The 21,246-nt window shown below is 35.4% G+C and overlaps 1 protein-coding gene across 11 annotated transcripts in view; it reads right to left on the bottom strand.

The window, feature by feature from the left end:
• Nucleotides 1-21,246, bottom strand: part of Neto1 (neuropilin (NRP) and tolloid (TLL)-like 1) — a 111,907-nt gene that overhangs the window by 5,910 nt on the left and 84,751 nt on the right. For 9 of the 11 annotated variants that reach the window (XR_386371.4, XR_386370.3, XR_003952521.1 and 6 more), the window contains 3 exons: nucleotides 5,949-6,062; nucleotides 1,712-2,270; nucleotides 726-799 (listed from right to left, as the gene is read on the bottom strand). Coding sequence is in view for 6 of the 11 variants with exons in the window: in XM_006526481.4 (XP_006526544.1) it covers nucleotides 739-799; nucleotides 1,712-2,270; nucleotides 5,949-6,062 (734 nt within the window). In the remaining 5 variants the exon portion in view is untranslated. The remainder of the gene's footprint in view (nucleotides 1-725; nucleotides 800-1,711; nucleotides 2,271-5,948; nucleotides 6,063-21,246) is intronic. The other 2 variants (XR_001782367.2, XR_001782368.2) reach the window with 1 other exon arrangement.

Below are 21,246 nucleotides of genomic sequence, written 5' to 3'. Positions count from 1 at the left end.
TTCAAGAACAGTTGGTAAGCTTGAGGAGATTAGCTGTGAAGCAAATTTAATTGGAGATGAATTAGGGTAAAATAAACACAGACGACTAAGTGAAGATGTAAAACCGGTGTGATATTTCATGACACATAGATGCACAGGTGGACAGCTGAAGGTTATGAGGCTTTTAAAGAATAAAACATTCTTTAAAATTTTATGAAATAAAATTTGATCAATATGCCACATTTAATTTTAGTGAGATATGCTAATTGTTCATGCAAATATAAAAGCCACATAAATTGTATGAATATTACTGAAGACTTGGTGTTGCAAGTCAAATAGATTATAGTCAAATTATATCAATAATTGCCACTCTAATGCTTTAGTCTCATTAAGAATGAGTATTCTTATATTGGATTATTGGAAAACATAGGTATCTTGAGCTACTTTTGAGGAAATGTTGTTGCTTTTATCATCTTTATCTCCCAATGTGAGTATTAGCTAATTCTGTTGTTGAAAAATTTGTGATGGAAGAATATTAAAATTTATTATTAAGCCATCTATCCTAAGAATAGTCACTCCGTTACCATTGCATCCACTATACTTCAAAGTATGAAATGCCATGAGATAGGTAGCTTAAGAAATAATGAACACAAACCACATGCCCTGAAATACTATGAGACAATTACAGTGAAACAGAGCAAGATACAATATAACAAGGGAAGAAGGAGCCAAGGGCATTTGCTTACCTTGAATTTTCGTTTAGACCCTAGTTGTGTTGTATTCAGATTCATGTTTGCTTAGAGACCCAATGAGGCAGAACCTGGAATGTTATGGCTATTTCATTCAACAAAGTAATATTTGCACAAAATATAAATACATATATTTTCTTAACAAACACTCCTAAAGTTAATAAAACAACAAGAACAATGGTATAACAACAGCATGCAAAATATATTAAATCAAATTAGATATTTTATAATTTATGAATAAAATCTCTATATCTATATAATTAGGTAAAGTATAGAAAACATGCAAACACAGCATAACTCAACTTGATATGTTTTGGAATTTAAAAATACATTATTAATTTCAAATTTTTCTGTCCAAATATTTATACTCATTTTAGGAATGTTAATATTTAAAATGTAATATTATATATATATGTATAAATGAAAAATGAATGAAAATGTCTCTCCTGATTTCTGTATTTAAATATAAATTTTCAGTATTTTAGCATTCAATGTTATAAAATATAATTTGTAATATAAATATTATGTTATACAGAAAAATATACTTTTACTTTCTTAGCAAAATAAATAGATTCTATTGAAAAATATTTTGAATTAAAAATGTCCAATAAGATAATATAGCTATCTTGGTAACACAATATTTTCCAAAAATTATTTTATGTCTTAAAATATATAAATATTGATAAGAGCAACAACTATGACTGTGAAGTCAGATTGGTTGCCTAAATCTTTATCATAAATGAGATGCCCTGTTTGTGTAGAAATAGTTTTCACATATACAGAAGTAAAAATCTTTGGTCTGTGTGTACATGTGTCATTGCACACGTGTATATTTCATGCTCATGTGTAGGATATAAAAAGCTGACTAGCACACTATCATTCACAGGGCAAGTGAGCATGAAGACAGACTAGAACTCAATGCCATAGCAGCATTTCCGTTTTCAGTTACAGTTGCCATCATTTAAATATCTATGGATACTGACCGCTGGACAGATTTTTCGTGTCTGGATAGCCTGTGGCTTGTGGTGGGCACCTCCTCAATCTCGTCGATGTCACAGGCATCGGCGGCATCTTGTGAGTAGTTGTGTTTCATGACCAGGATGTTCCTTCTGTTCACGGGTGGGATGAGGGGCTTGACTGGCTGTGTGGGTATCTCTGCCAAAATGGAAGCGTCCCTTGTGCTGAGGTTACTGCGACTGCCTTTCGCGCTGGACAGTTGGGATCCACAGTGATGGTCATGGATGCATTTGGAAGATGATCTCCTCAGTTTATGGTAATTTTCAAAGTCTTCCGCCACGTCTGCAAAGTCGGCTGTTGCTCCAGTTCCTCTGAGCGTACATAACTCATAGTGGGGAGGCTCAAACACCTCCTGGAAAACGGTCTGGTCAAAGTCTGACTTCCTTTGGACGTATTTTTTACGAGGCTGTTTGATCTGTACAATGACAGAAACGATAATAAGGATGATCACAATGCAGGAAGTCACGCCAATGACCGTCCCACTGGTGTTGGTCAGCTGATCCAGCAGGCTGGTTTTCCTCTTTTCTGTAGGTAGGAGAGAGTGAAAACAACAGACAAGAGGAGAAACAACCCACCATGTGTTAATATCACCTTCAAAATGCAAATTCAAAACTTTAAAGCAAAATGGGCTGAGCATAAAATTTTCCCAGCCTTAAATTATCACAAAACAAATCTTCAAAATTAAGATTCTGTTTTCACATGGCTCTATTTTCCATCCTTAAAAGTAACCATTCCATTGCTCATATCCCTACTTTGAAAACGAACATGTGTACATATTTACTTATGTATGTTCATATAATATATTCATGCAAAACTTTATCTAAGACTTATAACACAATGTTATGAATGTTGTGGTAATTTACTGAACTATGATTTGTTTTATTTTCTTAGTCCTAAGAGGACCTCTAAAATACTGAACCATTAATGAATAGATAGGTCTGGTTTTCTCTCTATTTCTACTCAACAGGTAAAACTGAAGTTATAGGACACACAGCATTCTGATACAAAGAATAATTCAAGACAAAAATCACAGCAGAGCATGTTCATATTTTCCCAAATAAAATTATCATAAAAAATTGAGCACTAAAGTACTGGTATAATGACAGTATGGAAAATTTCCTATTAGTCGATAGCAAATGGACACATATGATAAAAGACCCTAGAGACATGGAAGAGAGAACACACTTTGGAGATAGTGTCTGCATGTACAGAATGTTGAGAGAATTATAAATAGTACGTTTTAGAGAAGGACTAAAGGGATTCGTCCATTTCATAAAATACAATAAAACAAAATAAACGTTTTCCAGGAACAGTGAACACCCATGTCATGTGAGCAATTAGAGGAATTAGAACAAATAGTTTTAATAAAAAGTTCAAAACTCCCCATAGTAATGATAAAAATGTAAATCTGAGTACAAAAGGTCCAAGCAGAATAAATATAGAAGACCTACTCAGACTTAGAGGTTTTAAAATTCTAGAGAAAAAGAAATTTAAAAAACTCAACCAGGGAAAAACAATACATCAAGAAAAAGGATCCACACAGTATATCATGTGGTTGATAAGCACTAGAGGTCAGAACAACACATGCTCACAGATTCAAGTTACTGCAAGCAAAATCAAATTAAAAATCACAGAAATAACTAAAATACACTGTCTAGTAAATCTGATTTAAACATGAAAACAAAATCATTGTCAGATTTAATAAAACAAACAAAAGAAATCAATGATTGTAGGATCTGCCTCAAAAAAAAAGGTCTTTAAGGTCTTTAAGTTACACATAAGAAAACCACAGCCACGGCAAATCCAAATGACTAAGAAGGAAGAGGTGGAGAGACAAACATTTTTATCTTCTTCATATTCTGTAATCTGTTTCATAAAAAATACAGTGAGATCTTTATCATTGCACTATAGAGCCTACACCTCATAGTGCTGTGGTTGACTGGTACCAGTGGTAGAACTGAGTTTGCTGGGACATAAAGCATTGTATATAATAAGAGCACAATGTTAAGAAAAAACCTCTAAATATAATTACAGAAAAAAATAACCAAAGAAATACAGATAAAATAACCAAAATGTGTTTAAAGAAAATTATGTTAATATAGACTGTCCTTACTCTGTTACCACCCTGAAAGAAGAATGATACAAAGTACTAATTATTACGATGAGTTGCTGAGGTTTTATGATATATAAAATAATGTAGAAAATGATGAGAAAAGAAGAGTGTAGAATAGTGATATATACAGGAGAAGCTCTACATTTCATTAGACTTTCAGCCTAAACCATGAAAGATAAGATGTGTAGGAAAAACCCTTAAGGGGCTGGAGAGATGGCTGAGTGGCACTGACTGCTCTTCCAGAGGTCTTGAGTTTAATCTCCACCAACCACATGGTGGCTCACAACCATCTGTAATGAGATTCGATGCCCTCTTCTGGTGTATCTGAAGACAGTGACAGTGTACTTACACAAAACAAACATATAAACCTTAAAAAACAAAAACAAAACAAAAGACAAAAAAAAAAACCTTTAAACTACTACAGTAAAAATAAATCAAGAAAATATTGAAAAACACCCAAAAAATACACATTACAACACAACATATCTAGGTGAAATATACCTTATAAAAGGAGAGAACAATGAAAAAACATATGAAACATATAGAAACAAAAACTGACATGTGTGAATATAATTACATATGGGTATATTAAATAACCTAACTAATACAGAGACCATTAGAGTGAATGAAAATTAATATTCAGTTATTTATTGATTATAGCAAACATTTCCTATATAAAAGGTATAATGAGTTTTTAAAGAAGTAAAATATTAGTCAAAGAAAGTTAGATGCAAAAAATATATTTTAGGACAAAAGCATGTTACTAAACATTTAGATCAACTTATGATGATAGAGAAGGTAATTTAGGGGGAATTTTTTACAATTCAAACACTCATGGGTTCAAAACCACATGAAATGGAAGCTTTATAAATATAGAAAGATCAAGCCATGTAATATTACATGATGAGGAAAACTGTAATATTGTCTTTGAGTCCTGCAGAAGATACAGAGGAGCCAATGGAATTAGAAGATTTATACAATGCTATATGAACCTATCAGATATATAGATATAAAATCAGCTGCCTATTAACAGCAGTTATGCACTCAGAACCTTCTTTTGTGGTATAGTGTATGCTAAGTCATAAAACCAATCACAACGAATCACTACTGATCATAAAAGTAAGTTCTGATATCACTAGAAAATTAACTAAGACTTCAAAGATGGTTTAACTCTCTAGAGTAAAGGCGGTGTGTTATTATAATGAATTTTTCATCATCTTTTCTTGACTACTCTTTTATTTCTGTCGCATTTACTCTCCTATCCAACCAACTGATGTTGATGGCTGCTCGTGTTCACTAAGGTGTGGGAATAAGTCAGAAAATATTTAATTTCCTATTTATTCCCAGGTGGTTCTTCAGACAGAAATTATGACTACCACTCAATATCAAAATAGTTTCCATTAGACAAACTTTTCTTACTGACTGAGGGGGTCAGCGGGTACTGGACAGGGTTTCTCTGCTTCTCTTTGCAGAAAGTATTCTGATAGACAATCCTAAAACTTAGCTGGGAAATGGATCATTGTTTATCTTCCCTTGAACAGGGTTTAACTCTCAGCCTTAATAATGGATGTGTTTATGTAACTAAAATGGAGCATAACCCAGTCAACAAGCCCTATTTAAATAACCAGTGCATTGGTTGTCGGCTGGCTAGTGCACAGAGGAAGGACTCCAAGAACTATTTCATGGGAGAGGAAAAAGTTATTTAGTTAACAAAATAGAAGTGGCTTCAATTGAAAACAGAAATGACCTTTCTAAATATTTTATTTCTAGAGCATGTGTAAAAGATGAATTGGACAGATCTTGAATAAATGAAACAGATGAGAAGAAATGGAAGAAGGTATGATGGAGTCATAGAGAAGTGAGGATCTCCATGACTACCGCTGTTTTCTCCCCTTGGCTCTCCAAGTTCTCATGAGGTATCTTTAGTGTTCTAGAATGTGTGCAGAGTCTACTGTCTAAATGAGTAAATCTCCAGACATGGCGACTTTACAAACTGACATTAAGACACATGAAAAACACACATCATCTGATTTTTTTAAAGACTTATACAGATATAATTCCTTCCCACTCTGTATCTCTAAGTTCATTACCTTTACAGTGATTTTCATCCCAGGGATATACACAGTTCTGGAGCCCATTGCAGACTAGCGTGTTGTTAATACACATGTTACTGTGGCAGAAGAATGTGTTGCCTTCACAGGGAGCTAAAGGACAAAAAACAAGGAGAGGAGAGAAAGAAAATGACAATGAAAGAAAGTCATATTCAATGCTCTTCAATGAAAGTCAATTGCGATGTGCATTCAACAAGACATGTTACTGATTTCTCAAAAAAGTTGCCACAATAATCATTAACCCAGGTGACTGGCACTTTAGGCTCAGATTATTGGAAGGATACAATGTCTCCACTCTCATCAGGATATGCAATTCAGCCAAGTTTATTTAATTTCCCTGGGCATGTGCTATGCACTACACTGAAATTCTACATGCATAAGTGCATACTTACTGTACAAAAGTACTAATAAAAGTGGTTATATTAAAAATATGTCTGACAAATACTACTGATAGAAAATACATTAAACAAAACCCCACAACACTTTTCAATGTAAACTAAAAGCTATAGAAATCCAGAAACATAAGTAAATTAATCTTCAACCACCTCAAAATATATGAAGATGCATATTCTGCTCATCCTTACACACACACACACACACACACACACACACACACACAGAGAGAGAGAGAGAGAGAGAGAGAGAGAGAGAGAGAGAGAGAGAGAGAGAGAGACTGAGTCACAGCCAACACAGTCAATTCAGAGCAAGTGGCTCCACCTGCTCTCTGCTTGGGCCTTCCTAATAAACAGTATTTACTTTCCACAGTTGGGGTATTCTCTAGGTTCCTTGTATAATGTTTAAAATACATGGAATGTCATCTGGAAGAGCTATAAAAAGCTGAGATTCTGTGGCAGTCATTTTGAAATTACTATGCATAATTCTTTCTAACTATAAATAATCTTAATAAGACTGGTGAGTTATTACGATGTATGTAAATCTGCCATAATGTAAAAAATAATGATCTGTTATTGTTGCAAAAGTTTGCCTTTTTATATGGAACTATATTTAAGTTTCTGTAGCAAACTGTAATGGCTTTGCAGAATGGCAACGGTCCATTACACAATTTGTACACAACCTATAAAGGCATTTTCTGCACATAGATTAGAGTGACTTCACAATGTATATATGTGTATGTAAGATGTTATTGATAAAATGTTCTGGCTTATAGTTATCTAACAAGTAAAGAATGCCTTTAAGATACTTGGCTATTTCTTGGTCTTCCATAATGTCTTATGGATATCATCATTGCTATGTTATGACTTGAGTTTAAAAAATTTAAATTCATGAATCTGATGAGCATTTTACCTTGGCTATGAGGGAATATAAGAGTGTGCTGTGAAGAATGCTGAGATGGATGTGTCTAGTAATGGTGTGATTTTATTTTCCTAATGCTTCCTGATTGGAGAACTATTAATCAACATGTTTTATCAGTTATTACATGTAGTGATTTTATTTAGAACACAATAAATACCGAAATGTCAATAAATTTTATCCCAATGTTTTAACTTTAAGCAATGAGAATTGCCATCACTTACCTTAAGTAGTAATCTATGTAATGAATGAATTATATGTGTATATATATGAGACACACACACACACACACACACACTCACTTATTGTATAGGTCCTAAACAAGTAGAAAAATACAAAACCAACACCATGGCTATAAAGGAAATCTAAAACATATTAGTACTTGAACTAAAACTACTTTTTGTAAATAGAAAAAAAAAGCTACATTATTCTCTATGACACACCAGGCTAGGTAGGACAGGGTGTGTCCAAAAGAAGAGCTTTGCTTTGGGCTGTGGGGAGTCATAGTTTCCCTGGGCACAAGCAGGTTTACTCTGAATAGTAGGGTCCATGGAGAGTTGGCATGGAATCCTGGGAAGCCATTCTCAAACTCTCAGCACACCTCTTTCAAACTTTCAACAACTGAGATGGACAACATGTCAGTTACTCTTTTGTCATCTGTAAAATGGAGTGAATATAGGGATTTCTTCATGCACAGGATGTGTAGTAAGGATGCAGATCTTATAAGCATTTCTCAGACCTGGATGAAGCTCAGTGAGAGAGAGCTTGCCAAACAGATGCAAATCTCTGGTTTCCTTCTCAGAACCAAAGAGCTGAGGGGGTTGGGGTGGAGACCTGGAACCTGTTTCAGGAGAGCATTGAAGCACTGCTGATAGTCAAAACATCTGATTTTGAAACCTGGTCCACCCACTTCTTACCTGTGTGAGGCTTGAATGGATGTGTTCTGATATTGCTACTTTCAGTATACACCTACCCAAGCAGAGTCATGGATGTTATCACAGAGGATCAACAGTTAAATCTTTAAACCTTTAAAGGCTGTGAAACTGACAGTATGGGTCACAATCAGGCAAATGACAAATACATGTCAGCTGTCTTATTGTGTTCAGGTAATAAGAGAAGTTTGCTAAGAGCTTGCTGAGCTCATGTTGGCCAGACCTTTCAACACTGCAATGAGGAAGCAGTAAGAGTAGAGTCAGGAGTTCAAGGTCACACTTGGCTACATGGTAAGTAATCCGTATCAAAAAGTCAATACTGGGAGAAACAATCTGGCAACTCCATGAGATACATAACATAATGCAGAGTGACTAAAGTAATGTTTCACTTGTCAATTTGGAAAGTGAGTATTTTGGGGGGTTGATTGTTTTCTTTTTCTTCTTTTCTTTTCTTTTCTTTTTCTTTTTTTTTCTTTTGAGCTATCACTGTCTTGTGCTAAGTGATAAGGTATGTTGTACTATACTAGAAAAAAAGATATTTACTTATTTTTACATCTTAAATATAGTTCAATAATTTAAGATGTTCAATTCTATCAAAATGCAAAAGTAGGGCTTACATATGTTAAATAACAAGACAATATAAGCTTTTATGTATGAATGTATGTGTGTATGTATGAATAAGAATATAGCTTTAAAAAGACCATAGCTTAAGTATACATATATACACTTAAACAAAAATGAAAATAGCATGTATTTTTGTTCTTAAATACTAGCCACAGATATTCAGGTTCCGTCTTTTAAAAAAGCAAAAAACAAACAAACAAAAATATTGACTAATTCAGAAAAGATTTTATATGGATTTAACCTCAATCTGTAAGAAATAAAATGTTGAGATCCTGAGGAATTGTGGGTTGATAAAAATGACAATGTTGCATTTTAATTGTGGTAAAAGTATTCAAAATTTTCAGAAAAACAGATAATATATATAGACTGTGAGTCATTTATAGTTACCTCAATGCAGTTTAACTTTTATTCACTGAATACTCATCCAAATACTTCACTGATGAAATGGAAGAAGGAGCCCTGGGAACTACAGGGTCTTCGTGTCAACCAGGGATGTCAAATAGGAGCTGAGTTTTCAGGGAAGTTTCATTGCCGAGAGCCTACTTACCTTTGTTTACTTTAAATAATTTCATTTGTTATTTAAAAGGAAAAACAATATTTAAAATTTAAAAAGAGTTACGACTTCAATGTTATAACTCATTATAGCAGGCCCTTTCTTAATTTGTAAGGAATTGCAGATTAGGGTGGAGGCTTATCTACATGCATGCAATTCTTCAAATAACAAAGTCATCACACAAACATTCTGTGGAAAATGTACAGCAAATATGAAGGTAAAATGACAGTAATTTGTAGTGGCTATTTTTAGAATTTACTGAAATTGTTATTCTGCTTATCTCTTTTTGAGAACATTTCATTATTTTTATCCACATGCATATACTAGGTGTTGGTGAAAACATGAATTTTCATTAAAAAAGTATAAATTATGTATTAAAAATCAATTTTGATTTATTTTTTGTAGGATCTAAATCTCAGTTTTTATAGGACATCTATACTTCTCTACAGTGAAAAATATTTAATGAACATAAAATGTTATTACTGACTACTGCTTTGCTGAGAGCCGCTGTGAATTTGCATGTGTGTGCACTCTGTCCACAAGGTGGCGGGCCTCTTCCACATTTTACTGAAGCTTCCTCGGGGCGGCTAAATGTTGCTGAGCAGCCTTGTGCCTGAAGGCTATTGACTTTTCAGAGCAGTAACAGCACAGGGTCCTCAGCAACAGTGTTAAGCAACGTTAGAAAAGAAGAAGCAAAAGAAAGATGCACAGTCCAAGCATGGTACTGTTTACTTATCTTAAAACTCTTCTTATAAAATCTAATCAGAGATGATTGTCTCCTAAGTTCATGAACACAGTTTCAGTTCCATAATTAAGAGGTTTTACATTTATAGCTACTGTTTTAATATTGACTTCAGTAACTGCTCAAACATACTCCTAAAGTCTTTCATCAAATAGACAAAAAAAAAAATGAGCAAATATTAAATCAAATATGAAATAGAACTTTTTTCTGAGTGGCTGAAATTTCAATTTTATTTCCAAGGTAATAAATCTACCAGGGGTAGATAAAGTCAGTCACACAATTATCATATGATAGCCAGTGAGAAACTGAGAGAAAGGAGGTATAGAATCCAAAATAAATTCAAGACCACCCAGCCCCTTCCCCCTCTAAAGGGACTTTCTAAACTATACTAGCAGGGCAAGCTCAGAACCAGATAAGAAAACTGGCCGACTAAACAATGCTGAGAAAAACCATAAGGGCAGGCAGAGTGAGGGACTAGGCCAAAGGTAGGTACCCTATGCAAACCAACCAATGCCTGAAAGGGTTACACTTGCTACACCAATTAGAATAAGCCAGCTAGCCCTGTTGCCTAAATCTGTACCTTACAAGGTATAAAAAGTGTGTTTTTTGTTTGTTCAGGGTCTCTCCTCTTGCCTGTGTGCTGGGGGGTTGGGTGGGGCAACGCTCTGGACCATAAAAAAAAAAACAAAAAAAAACAAAAAAAAACCTCTTGTGGTTTGCAATGATCTCAGTCTCTGTGGTCTTTGTGAGTGAGGGTCTTTTGGTGGACACCCTGTTTGCAAATATGCTTTTAAAACTGATAATCCCAGCCTGACTGTGGGCTTTAGCACTGGTCTCTCCCTGTGCTCCCCTTCTTCTTCTTCTTCTTCTTCTTCTTCTTCTTCTTCTTCTTCTTCTTCTTCTTCTTCTTCTTCTTCTTCTTCTTCTTCTTCTTCTTCTTCTTTTAAATTTTGTTTTGTTTTGTTTTTTTGAGACAGGGTTTCTCTGTATAGCCCTGGCTGTCCTGGAACTCACTTTGTAGACCAGGCTGGCCTCGAACTCAGAAATCCACCTGCCTCTGCCTCCCGAGTGCTGGGATTAAAGGTGTGTGCCACCACACCAGGTTACTCCCCTTCTTTTTTTTAGCTCCTTCAAATTATGTTTTAAGGGATTTAACCTCTGCTAACTCCCAAGCTCACACAGCATGGTGATAAACACATCACACACTCACATGCACTGCACACTCTACTGGTTAGTCCATTTCTGCTTTATCATGTCTTCTACCTCTAATCAGTAGAAATTCCTTCAGACCTACAAGAAGGAGGAGGAGGACGAGGACGAAGAGGAAATTGAGAACATTTGAAACTCCTCTTTATTTCCTGAATTAAATGGTTATGACCCTTGATTACAACAGTTTATTAAAACTTTTCTTAGAGATAAGGATTTATTAAAACTTCCTGTTATTTAAGATGATTCAGAGTATTTTTGATTGTTTTTTTAAAGAAAGAATCAAGAAAAATTCCACAGTTATAATTATGTCTATGTGCTATGTATCTATATTTGATCTATATTTGTATCTATATTTGATAGCCAAAGACATAATGAAAAGGCTTGTGTGACTGAAAACTCAGTTGATTGATTTCACTTAGTAATGTTTTGTTAACAGCACTGCCTCTGTGCTTCCAGGTCCCTATTGAAGTTTCTAGAGGTATTTATTTATGATTACATTCTCAGGCCTTTTCCCTCTATGTCCTTCTTACCTAGGTTTACTGTTTACAAGGACCCCACTACTGTGTACTCAGTCTGAGCTTAAACCATTGAGTCAGGAGTCAGGAGGGCTCTGGAAATTGAGAAGCAGCCTTGCCCTGAGCATTTGCATTCCCACAAAGCTTCTCTACTTGGGATGCTAATTAGCATCCTAACTGAATGTGGCTGAATAGAGTAATGGAAATGGACTTTCACCCTGTTCCTAAAGAGCACTAACTCCCCTTCACTCTCTCTCTCTTTTTCTTTCATTTTATCATTGGCTAGTTGATTTGTACTTTTTTGTAGCACAAAGCGATTAAGTTCATAATGGCATACCATGCTGCTACTGTACCCTGACATATCCATTGAAATAGATATTGTATACCTACTGTACCCATTGTTTAGTCTTCCCTGTCTCCTATCCATGTTCCTGCTAGTTCCCTTCAAAATTCAGAGGATTAACACATTTGATAAAATTATTTTTCAATGAAATTGAATATGCAAAAGGAATGAATTACTTTCTAGTATATATGACTTCCTAAAATATAATCAGGAAGATATAAGCAAACTGAACAGATCAGCAACAAGCAACTGAAAAAGCTGAGCAATGAATGTGTTGGATGGGTCAGTAAATAAAATCAACCTACCATTTTACAAAAGAGCTAACATTAAAATTCTTGAGAATAGTTCATGAAATAGAAATGGAAAGAATGCTACTAAACTCATTTTTGTAAAGCAGTATTACTCAATACCTGAACCAGATAAGGATCTCTCTCTCTCTCTCTCTCTCTCTCTCTCACACACACACACACACATACACACACACACACACACACACACACACACACACATGGCTGGTGACAATTTTCCTGGTGAATGGGATGAAAAAATTATGGAAATACTTGCAAAGAGAGTTCAACAACACGTCACATATCAAACACCATGAACAAGATGGCTTAGTTCCAGGATGCAAGAATGAATTAACATATGAAACTCAATAAAGTTAATATAGCTCCAATGCAGACTTCAAGCAATACTCTGCATGATCATCATAATTTATGTAGAAAAGGTCTTTGACTCAGTCCAGCAGCCTGTCATGATAAAAGCCTTGAAGAAACTAGGACAAAGAAAGTATCTCAACATAATGAAGGTATAATGGTAACCCTAAAGAACTGAAAACAGACCTCTAACATGAGGAACATGAAGGATACTCTCTCCTCATTCATCTTTTTCATTATACTACCTGAAGTCTTTGCCAGAACAACAAGGCAAAGGAGAAGGAAAAAAGAAAAAAATGTAAATAGAAAAAGGAAGCAGTCATTCCTATTTGCTTATTTTGACTCTACACTTAACCCTATTCTTAACTCATCCTAACCACTCTAGCAGAAAACTCTTAGAAATGATATTTTAAGTTCAGAAAAATAGCAAGATATAATCAACATCAAAAATTGGCAACTGTTCTATTATACTATTAATGATCATGCTGAAAAGTGCTAGGGCAACAACCCATTTCAAATTGCCCTCAGAAACAATAACCACCTATACTTTCCTGGCCCTGATTAAAGATGTTCTTGTTCTTCAGCCATTCAGCCTAAACTCTCTGGAGAATCTCGAATCACCCTTGTATCCAGAAACTTCTGCAACTGCCCTAACTTGTGTTTGCATTTTCAGCAGCCAAAAGAGGGTGTTAGGTAGCTTCTTTTACTTCTCTTCATTTCTCTGTTTGAACGCCAAGCTCTGTTACAATCTCCATTGCTCTCAGTGAACCACAGAGGAGTGAAAACAATGGGGCTCCATGGAGTCCACGGGTTCCAGGGACCTTATCATAGGCAATCCTATAGCATTTCTCCTGCCTGCAAAGCTCCAAATCCTCCCCCAAAGGTTAGATTACATCACAAAGTTCTTCACAATTTAATACACAGTGTTTCCCACCCTCAGCTTCTCTGTTAACTAGTTCCTCCATAATCCAGATACTTCAGCACACTCCCAGTGACAAGGCTCCATCCTTCCCCACTGCATGAGCCATGGTGTTCTTACATAAAGCTGAAGCTTGCCTCTTCCAACTATCTTTGTCAATGCAGTGTTTTAACACCTCCTTGTATCAGAACCTAAGGCAAATGGTACTGCTTTCATTTATGTTGGTGGTGTGGTATATGGAAGAAAGAGAGAGTGTATGTGTGTGTGCGTGCGCTCACACACACACACTTGTTTGCTTGAGTGCACTCTTGTCCCTGAGCCCATGCTTGCATGTGAAGAGGCCAGAAGAGGTGTTAGGTAGCTTCGGTTTCTCTCCATTTAATTTTTGGAGTAGGGTCTCACACTAAACATAAAAATCATGATTTTGTCTATTCTATTTGGTCAGCCAAATTCCCAAGATTCACTTGTCAATGTTGGAATTACAGGTGTTCATATCCATACCTGTTTGTTACATTGAGTGCTGGGGACTTGAATTCAGCTCCTCTCAATTTCATCATGAGCAATCTTATCCACTAAGCCACCCCTTCAGACACAGCAGGAACTAGTTTCTGCTTTGCTTATTGTATCCTCATTGGCTGAACTCACAGAATACAAATTCATCAATTAGTACAATGGGTCTGGGTCTGAGATGCCAGGGAAGGATCCATGGCTCTGATACATATGGAGGAGAGGAATGTCTTTTCTGACATCAATGGGAGGGGAGACTCTTGGTTTTGTGGCGGTTTGATGCAGCAGCATAATAGGATGCTGGAGAGGTGAGGAAGGAGTTGGGGAGCACCATTGCTGACACAAAGGTGAGGGCAGAGAAGAAAGATGAGGGATGATGGGTTTGTGGAGGGGTAAGCAGGAAGGGGGATATCATTTGAGATATAAACGAATGGAATGATTAATAAAAAATAGTATGGCAATGTTTTCAGTTTCTAATGAATTTCCCTCCTTTCTCAGTATTAATGATGGTGTATAACACTAGATCATCAAAATCAGCAATTATAAGTCATAGTAAAATATTTCCTTAAGTCATAGTAATATACTTAATATTTTAGACATAAAAACAAATTTAAAACATGTAATAACTGCTAGGCACTTGTCATGATGGTATTGTAATTATTGATTAAGAATGATAAAAATTATAAACTATGGGACTGGAAGAATGACTTACCAATTAAATGCAATCAATTGCTATTTGATAAGCAATAATGAGGATGAGAATTAAGATCACAGAATCTATGGAACAAGTAACTTCCATTCCTGTGACTCTGAGCCACTGTTCTGACCTCTATGCTAATACAGGGATGTAAACCCTCACACGTGCATGATACATACATGCACCAAAGTCTTCTTAAAATTATATACACATCTATCCGTCAACATTTCCACAACAATTTCCTCCTCAAGTAGAATTTTTTCCTGCTATCATATTTTAAACTAAAATTGGCCCTTAGATTTTGAAGTTAGAATAAATGTCATTTTACTGAAAAATGCTTCCCAAACTGATCCCAGATATCGATTTATTCATCTTCTCTTCATGTATTTCATCTTTTTTCCATTTGTTTTGAAAAAAATCAATGTTTCTAAAACTCTCTGTTCTGACATGATTTTTTTTTACAAAAGCTTCTAGCCTTAGGGGGAAAAATATGTATTTCTGAGTCTATGTGATATACAAAATTCTGCTTGCCAAATTCAACTCAGTCTCATTAGAATTATTAGATTATTAGATTCCTCTGCAAAGCTGTGATTAAATTATAGCATCCCACCCTTAAATTTCATATTCAGAAAAGAAAGACATAATTTCATGTACACGTTTAATTCCATAGGTAGAGATAATTTCTTTCCTCTCCTATGATGTGAACAACATCTCAAGACACCTACTCTTTTTTCACTCCAAAGAACTATTGTAAGCTTTCCTCCCATCATTATGTCTCCTTTGACTCAGCTGCATGATGATTTATTCATTGTGTGCAATTAGACATCACAATTATAATGAGGAGGATGTTGGATTGCTTTGCACTGGAGTTATTATTAGGCCCTGCACATTTGGTACAGAGTTTATTTTGTGATGGTTTATGCGTGACTGCAGCCACTGGTTAGTTTAAACACATTGTTCTTACAAAGGTACAATATTTGGCTTTGGAGCTGAACATTTCAAGTTCTAACAGAAGAACTTACAGTAAACAGAGACTTGAGCCAAGCTTAACAGGCCACATTGCCTGGAGCTTCTGTCTGGACCACTTCAAATGCTGACAGTTCAATATACCAATCTTCCATCTCCATATGGAAACAGATAAAATGGATTTTTATTGATGAATATACACTACAAGGGTTGTAAAATAACTACCAAATCAATTAACATGTATGACTACCAAAGAGCCTAAGATCCCATGTGGCTTTGTTGCTTTAAGTCCCACCCATACTCTCAAAGCCCCATATCTTACCAGTCTATATTACTCTACAATGTGCAAAGGAATATCTTTAAAGACTACAAGTTGAAGCTATGTTGATTTCAAAGAAAGCAATTGTTTTGTCCTAAAAAAAAAACTGAAGGACCTGATTAGTATACAATATAATTTTATTCTATGTACATATGGATATAGAAACTTCCTGGTAACTCAGGTTAAATGACTAAGTCTGTCATAAGAGCACATTAAAATAATTTTTAAATATTAAACTATTTTGGCTCTTGATTTCTTTATGGTACAATTGAAATGAAGCAAAGATTTGAAAAGGAATGACAGGGTGGAAGGAAAGATATAAAGAAAGATGGAGGGAGAGAGGGTTGGAAACTTCCAGATTACATAATTTTATATCACCTCCCTTGCCTCCCTGCACTTAGAGGAAACATGTAAGCCTTTTACCTATTCCTTATTGCTCCTATTTCCTGGAAAGTGCACTGTGGGCCAGTCCAGTCATTCCTTATAATAAAGTAGTAGAATTAACTAGTTCAAATTAGGATATGGTATTAAGTATTCATCATCCAATTATAGCTTTTGTTTCAACAACAAACCCTTTGTAAATGGCTGACAAGAGATTTATTTTCCTGAAATCATCAAACATTAATTTTGATATTATAAACACATGCCCACTTGCCAAAATTATATCCCTCTGATGATGTTCCTCTTTTGTTTTGTAAAAATAAAATTAATTTAAAAGATAGTTTCTTTATACAGAAAGAGGAAAACCTGCTCATAATTTATAAGAACAAGTGTGTGTTTAGATACATTACAGTTCGTTGACATTGATACATATAGCCTTCATGGCATTTTCACTATCAGGTTTCAGCAAAGAACTTCTCGGTTATATAAAAATCAGAAGAGAATAATTCACCATTAGTAACATAACTAGCAACATCCTATCAATCGGCAACCCTCTCTCACCAATAATAATAAAAGAAAATGAGGCCATAAATTTGATAAAAGTTTAGAATGGGGTGAGATACGTTGGAGGGAAGAAAGATAATAGGAAAAGTGATTTTTAATCAAAAATATACTAAATAAAACTAGCTTGAGAATTTGTTCATGTAATGATTATTTTACATGTCAAAAGAAAATTCAGAAGTGTTATGAGATTAATAATTTAATGAAAAGGATCTGATTATCTAGGATTATCTAGGTGGGCTAACCTTGAGACAGAGGATGTTACAACAAAGCAGAAGGAACAGAAGGGCAGCCTGCTGCTGGTGAAGGAGATCCGAGGATCATAGCTGTTAAACTAAAACTGACAAGGAGAGAAACTCTCATCAGGAGTCTCAAGAGACCATGAGAAGAGAACACAGTGTCACTACAGTCTTAGCCCAGTCAAACCATCCTTAAAACTCTGACATCAGCAACATAACAAATTAAATTTGTTTAGTTTGGAGGAATGGAATTTTTGTTACAGCATCAACAGATAGCTCATACACATGATGAACAAAGACAATTTTGTAGTAGGTTAATCTGATCATTATGTGTCTACATTTGCTGTGAAATGTGCCAAAGTAACATCTTTTAAAATATTTTTCCATCTTTGAAAACATTAAAATGAACTCAGGGGTGTAGTTGTATGTAACAGGAAATTGCCATTGTTATATCATAGGGCTATTGTACTTTGATTCCCTTGTTATTGTGATAAACACCAGAACCAAAATCAATCTAGGAGGAAAAGATTTGTTTGGCTTTCATGTTCCTATTACAGTTGATCACTAAGCAGTTAGAGCAGGAACTTAAGGCAGGATCCTGGCCTCCGTAATTGAAGCATAGACCACGGACAGAAAGTTCACATTGGCTCCCCAGGACTTATTCAACTTGCTGTCTTATTCTACTCAGAACTGCCTGCCCAGGGATAGCACTAAACCCAGTAGATACAGCCTAGTCATACCCATCATTAATCAAGAAAACTCTGCTAGACTCGCCTAGCTGACAGAAGCAATTGGACAATTAAGTTTCTTTTTCCCCCAAATGACTCTACTTTGTGTAGTTGTCAAAAGAACAATAAACAAAACAACAACAACAGTCAAACACTAACTAGCTCAATGACACTATAAAACTGAGGACTTACCCACTGAAGATTGTCACACACAATTCAATCATCAGGTGAGCATTCATTGGGAGGTAAGTGGTGGATACCACTGTGGGGGACTCGTGATACCGACACCCAAGGCACAGTGGAGCAATGGGGTTTCTTAGGCAGTAGCATAAGCCAGATTAATTAATTGTTTGCTGATATTATAAATTATTTTACCATGAAATATAATATGGGTAATCTTATTTACTTAGATACAATTTATCACTTCAGAAAGTCTTACCTCTAGCTTTTAATGTTTCACTAGAACAATACATATTCCATGTAGAAAAGGCAAAAGACAAAACAAAACAAAAGTGACTAGTAAAACTGAATCCTATTATCTTCTCTGGATATATACTAGGTATATAGTGAGCATCTTATGTTACTTAATTATCTATTGTATTTACAAGAATATGTAAGTAGTATAGATGACTTCTGTAAACTGTTTTAGCATCCCACGTTTAATATAGTTTGATACAATTGTCCACTATAATGTTATTCTAAATAAAAACACAAATGCATTCCCAGAAACATTTAACCATTCCACTGAAGAACATCAGTTTGGGTTATCAATGGTCATATAAGCATTTTATCCCAAGCTTGCGGAGCAGAAGCAGGCAGATATTTGTGAGTTTGAAGCCAACTTAGTCTGCTTGGTCTGCATAGAGTTTCAGGTCAGCAAGGGCTCCTTTCAAACAAACAGTTAAAAAACATCTCTCATAGCCGGGCATGGTGGCATACACCTTTAATCCCAGCACTTGGGAGGCAGAGGCTGGTGGATTTCTGAGTTTGAGGCCAGCCTGGTCTACAAAGTGAGTTCCAGGACAGCCAGGGCTATACAGAGAAACCCTGTCTCGAAAAACAAAACAAACAAACAAACAAACAAAATTCTTGTGTATATTATTTATTTAACTTTTAAAAATATTTATATTTATTTTTAAGTGTGTGTGTGTGCGTGCATGTGAATGCAGGTGCCTGTGGCCTGTGGAATTCATAAGAGGTATTGGATTTATTGGAGATTGGTTGTGCAGTTGTGATCTAGGATTGGTTGTGCAGTTGTGACCCAGTATTGGTTGTGCAGTCGTGATCTAGTTTCGGTTGTGCATTTGTGACCCAGGATTGTTTGTACAGCTGTGACCCAGGATTGGTTTTGCAGTGTGACCCAGGATTGATTGTGCATTATGACTCCGGATTGGTTGTGCAGTATGACCCAGGATTGGTTGTGCAGTTGTGACCATCCTGGCATATGTTGGGAAAGTCCCTAGGACCCTTAGCCATATAGTATGAGCTCTTCACCACTGAGCCATCTTTCAGCTCCAGCCCTCATTGTTTTAAGCATATGCTTTGCTATTGTATATACTGCTTATCATTAAAAAGCATTTAAAAATGTGTAATGGTGCATGTTTTAATGTGAGGTGTTGGACTGTCCCTCAGTCACCTTGTTTCCTACGAGAAATAAAAAGGCTTTCATTACACTTTGCCAACTCCAAACCATGTTCTTTGTTTTCTAGTCTGATGGATGAAAAGCACTGAATGCACACTCGTCTCTTACCTTCTCTTACCGCTACACATAGACTCATCTTCCTTAGGGAAGAGAACTTTATGGGAAAGAACATAGACTACTTTATGAATAACTACCTATTTGTCTTTCTCTCCATTTCTAATACAGTCATCATCTTTTTCTTACTTCCTTCTTCAATTCCTACTTCTTATAGGGTTAACAACAGGATTTAGCCTGCCATTGATATTTTCCTTGAATTTTAGCTATAATGGTTTTTCATCAATACAAATATTAAATACCATACACATAAATATATTGAGTTTTATTACCCACATTGGGTTTTGTGTCTACTTTAGGAAGACGTGCCAACATATGACATATATCCAGCAATTTTCTCAGCATATTTTGTGTACTGCTGATATTTAAATATATGCCATCTGGTATTTATGCTACTGTATGACATACACAAGTAAATATTTCCTACATTAATAAAGTGCTCTTAATCTACTTTAAACTCAGCAGTTTATAATAGTGAGATCTTGAAATCTTTCTCACTGAGACATTAATTTATAATCTGAATCATCATAACCAATGGCATTTCTTTCCTTAAAACATAAAAGTTACTTGGTGAAACACAGTTTAATATAGTCCCTTTCAGTCTCAGTAATCATCCAAAGTTAATCATTGTATCTGGCATTATCTATCCAGGAAAAAATGTTATTATTGATTAAATATCTTAATGTTTTTTATAACAGTATAATATATAAGTACAATCAAATGTTTATCCTGATGTTCACAGATAAGTGAAGCTCTCTCTGCTCATCAAAGAAGCATCTTTTTTTTGCAGCAGATGGAGACCACAGTTGCTCAAAATGCAGAGCATAACTGGCCAAAGGTGCCTGTCCTCAATTCATAAGTCTATAACACAAACTCCTGCATCTCAGGCCAGAGGACTAGAATATCTGCTGTGACAGGAAAGCTGTCTCCATTAAATCTCAACTATATCATGGTTTAAAAGAGACCTGCATTTTGAGATGACAGTATCAGTTAACACATTACCAGAATCTTTAAATATCACCCAGCTATCTTCACATAATCTTTATAAGAGCATCACACAAGTTGCAATGCACACTTCAGCTGTAGCTATGATCAACTTTGTGCTAGGAGTCCTCCTCCCATGTTTTTAGTCTTTGTAGAAGTCATATTCTTGGAGTTGTCTGACTCAATTCTTTGTTTTCCTTCTTGTTGGTGGCCAGACACTCTTTGGTCTGTAGTATCTGATGCCCTAAGAAGCCATCAATTCAACTGGCTCCTCTGATGTAAGCTATATAACCAGATTAAGTTTCATTTTTACACATAGTATTAAATGGCTAGGT

This window comes from Mus musculus, chromosome 18 (assembly GCF_000001635.26).
Source record: "Mus musculus strain C57BL/6J chromosome 18, GRCm38.p6 C57BL/6J".
In the NCBI taxonomy this organism is placed as follows: Eukaryota; Metazoa; Chordata; class Mammalia; order Rodentia; family Muridae; genus Mus; species Mus musculus.
The sequence above is the reverse complement of the archived record's forward strand: the minus strand, read 5'-3'. Positions and strand labels throughout refer to the sequence as shown.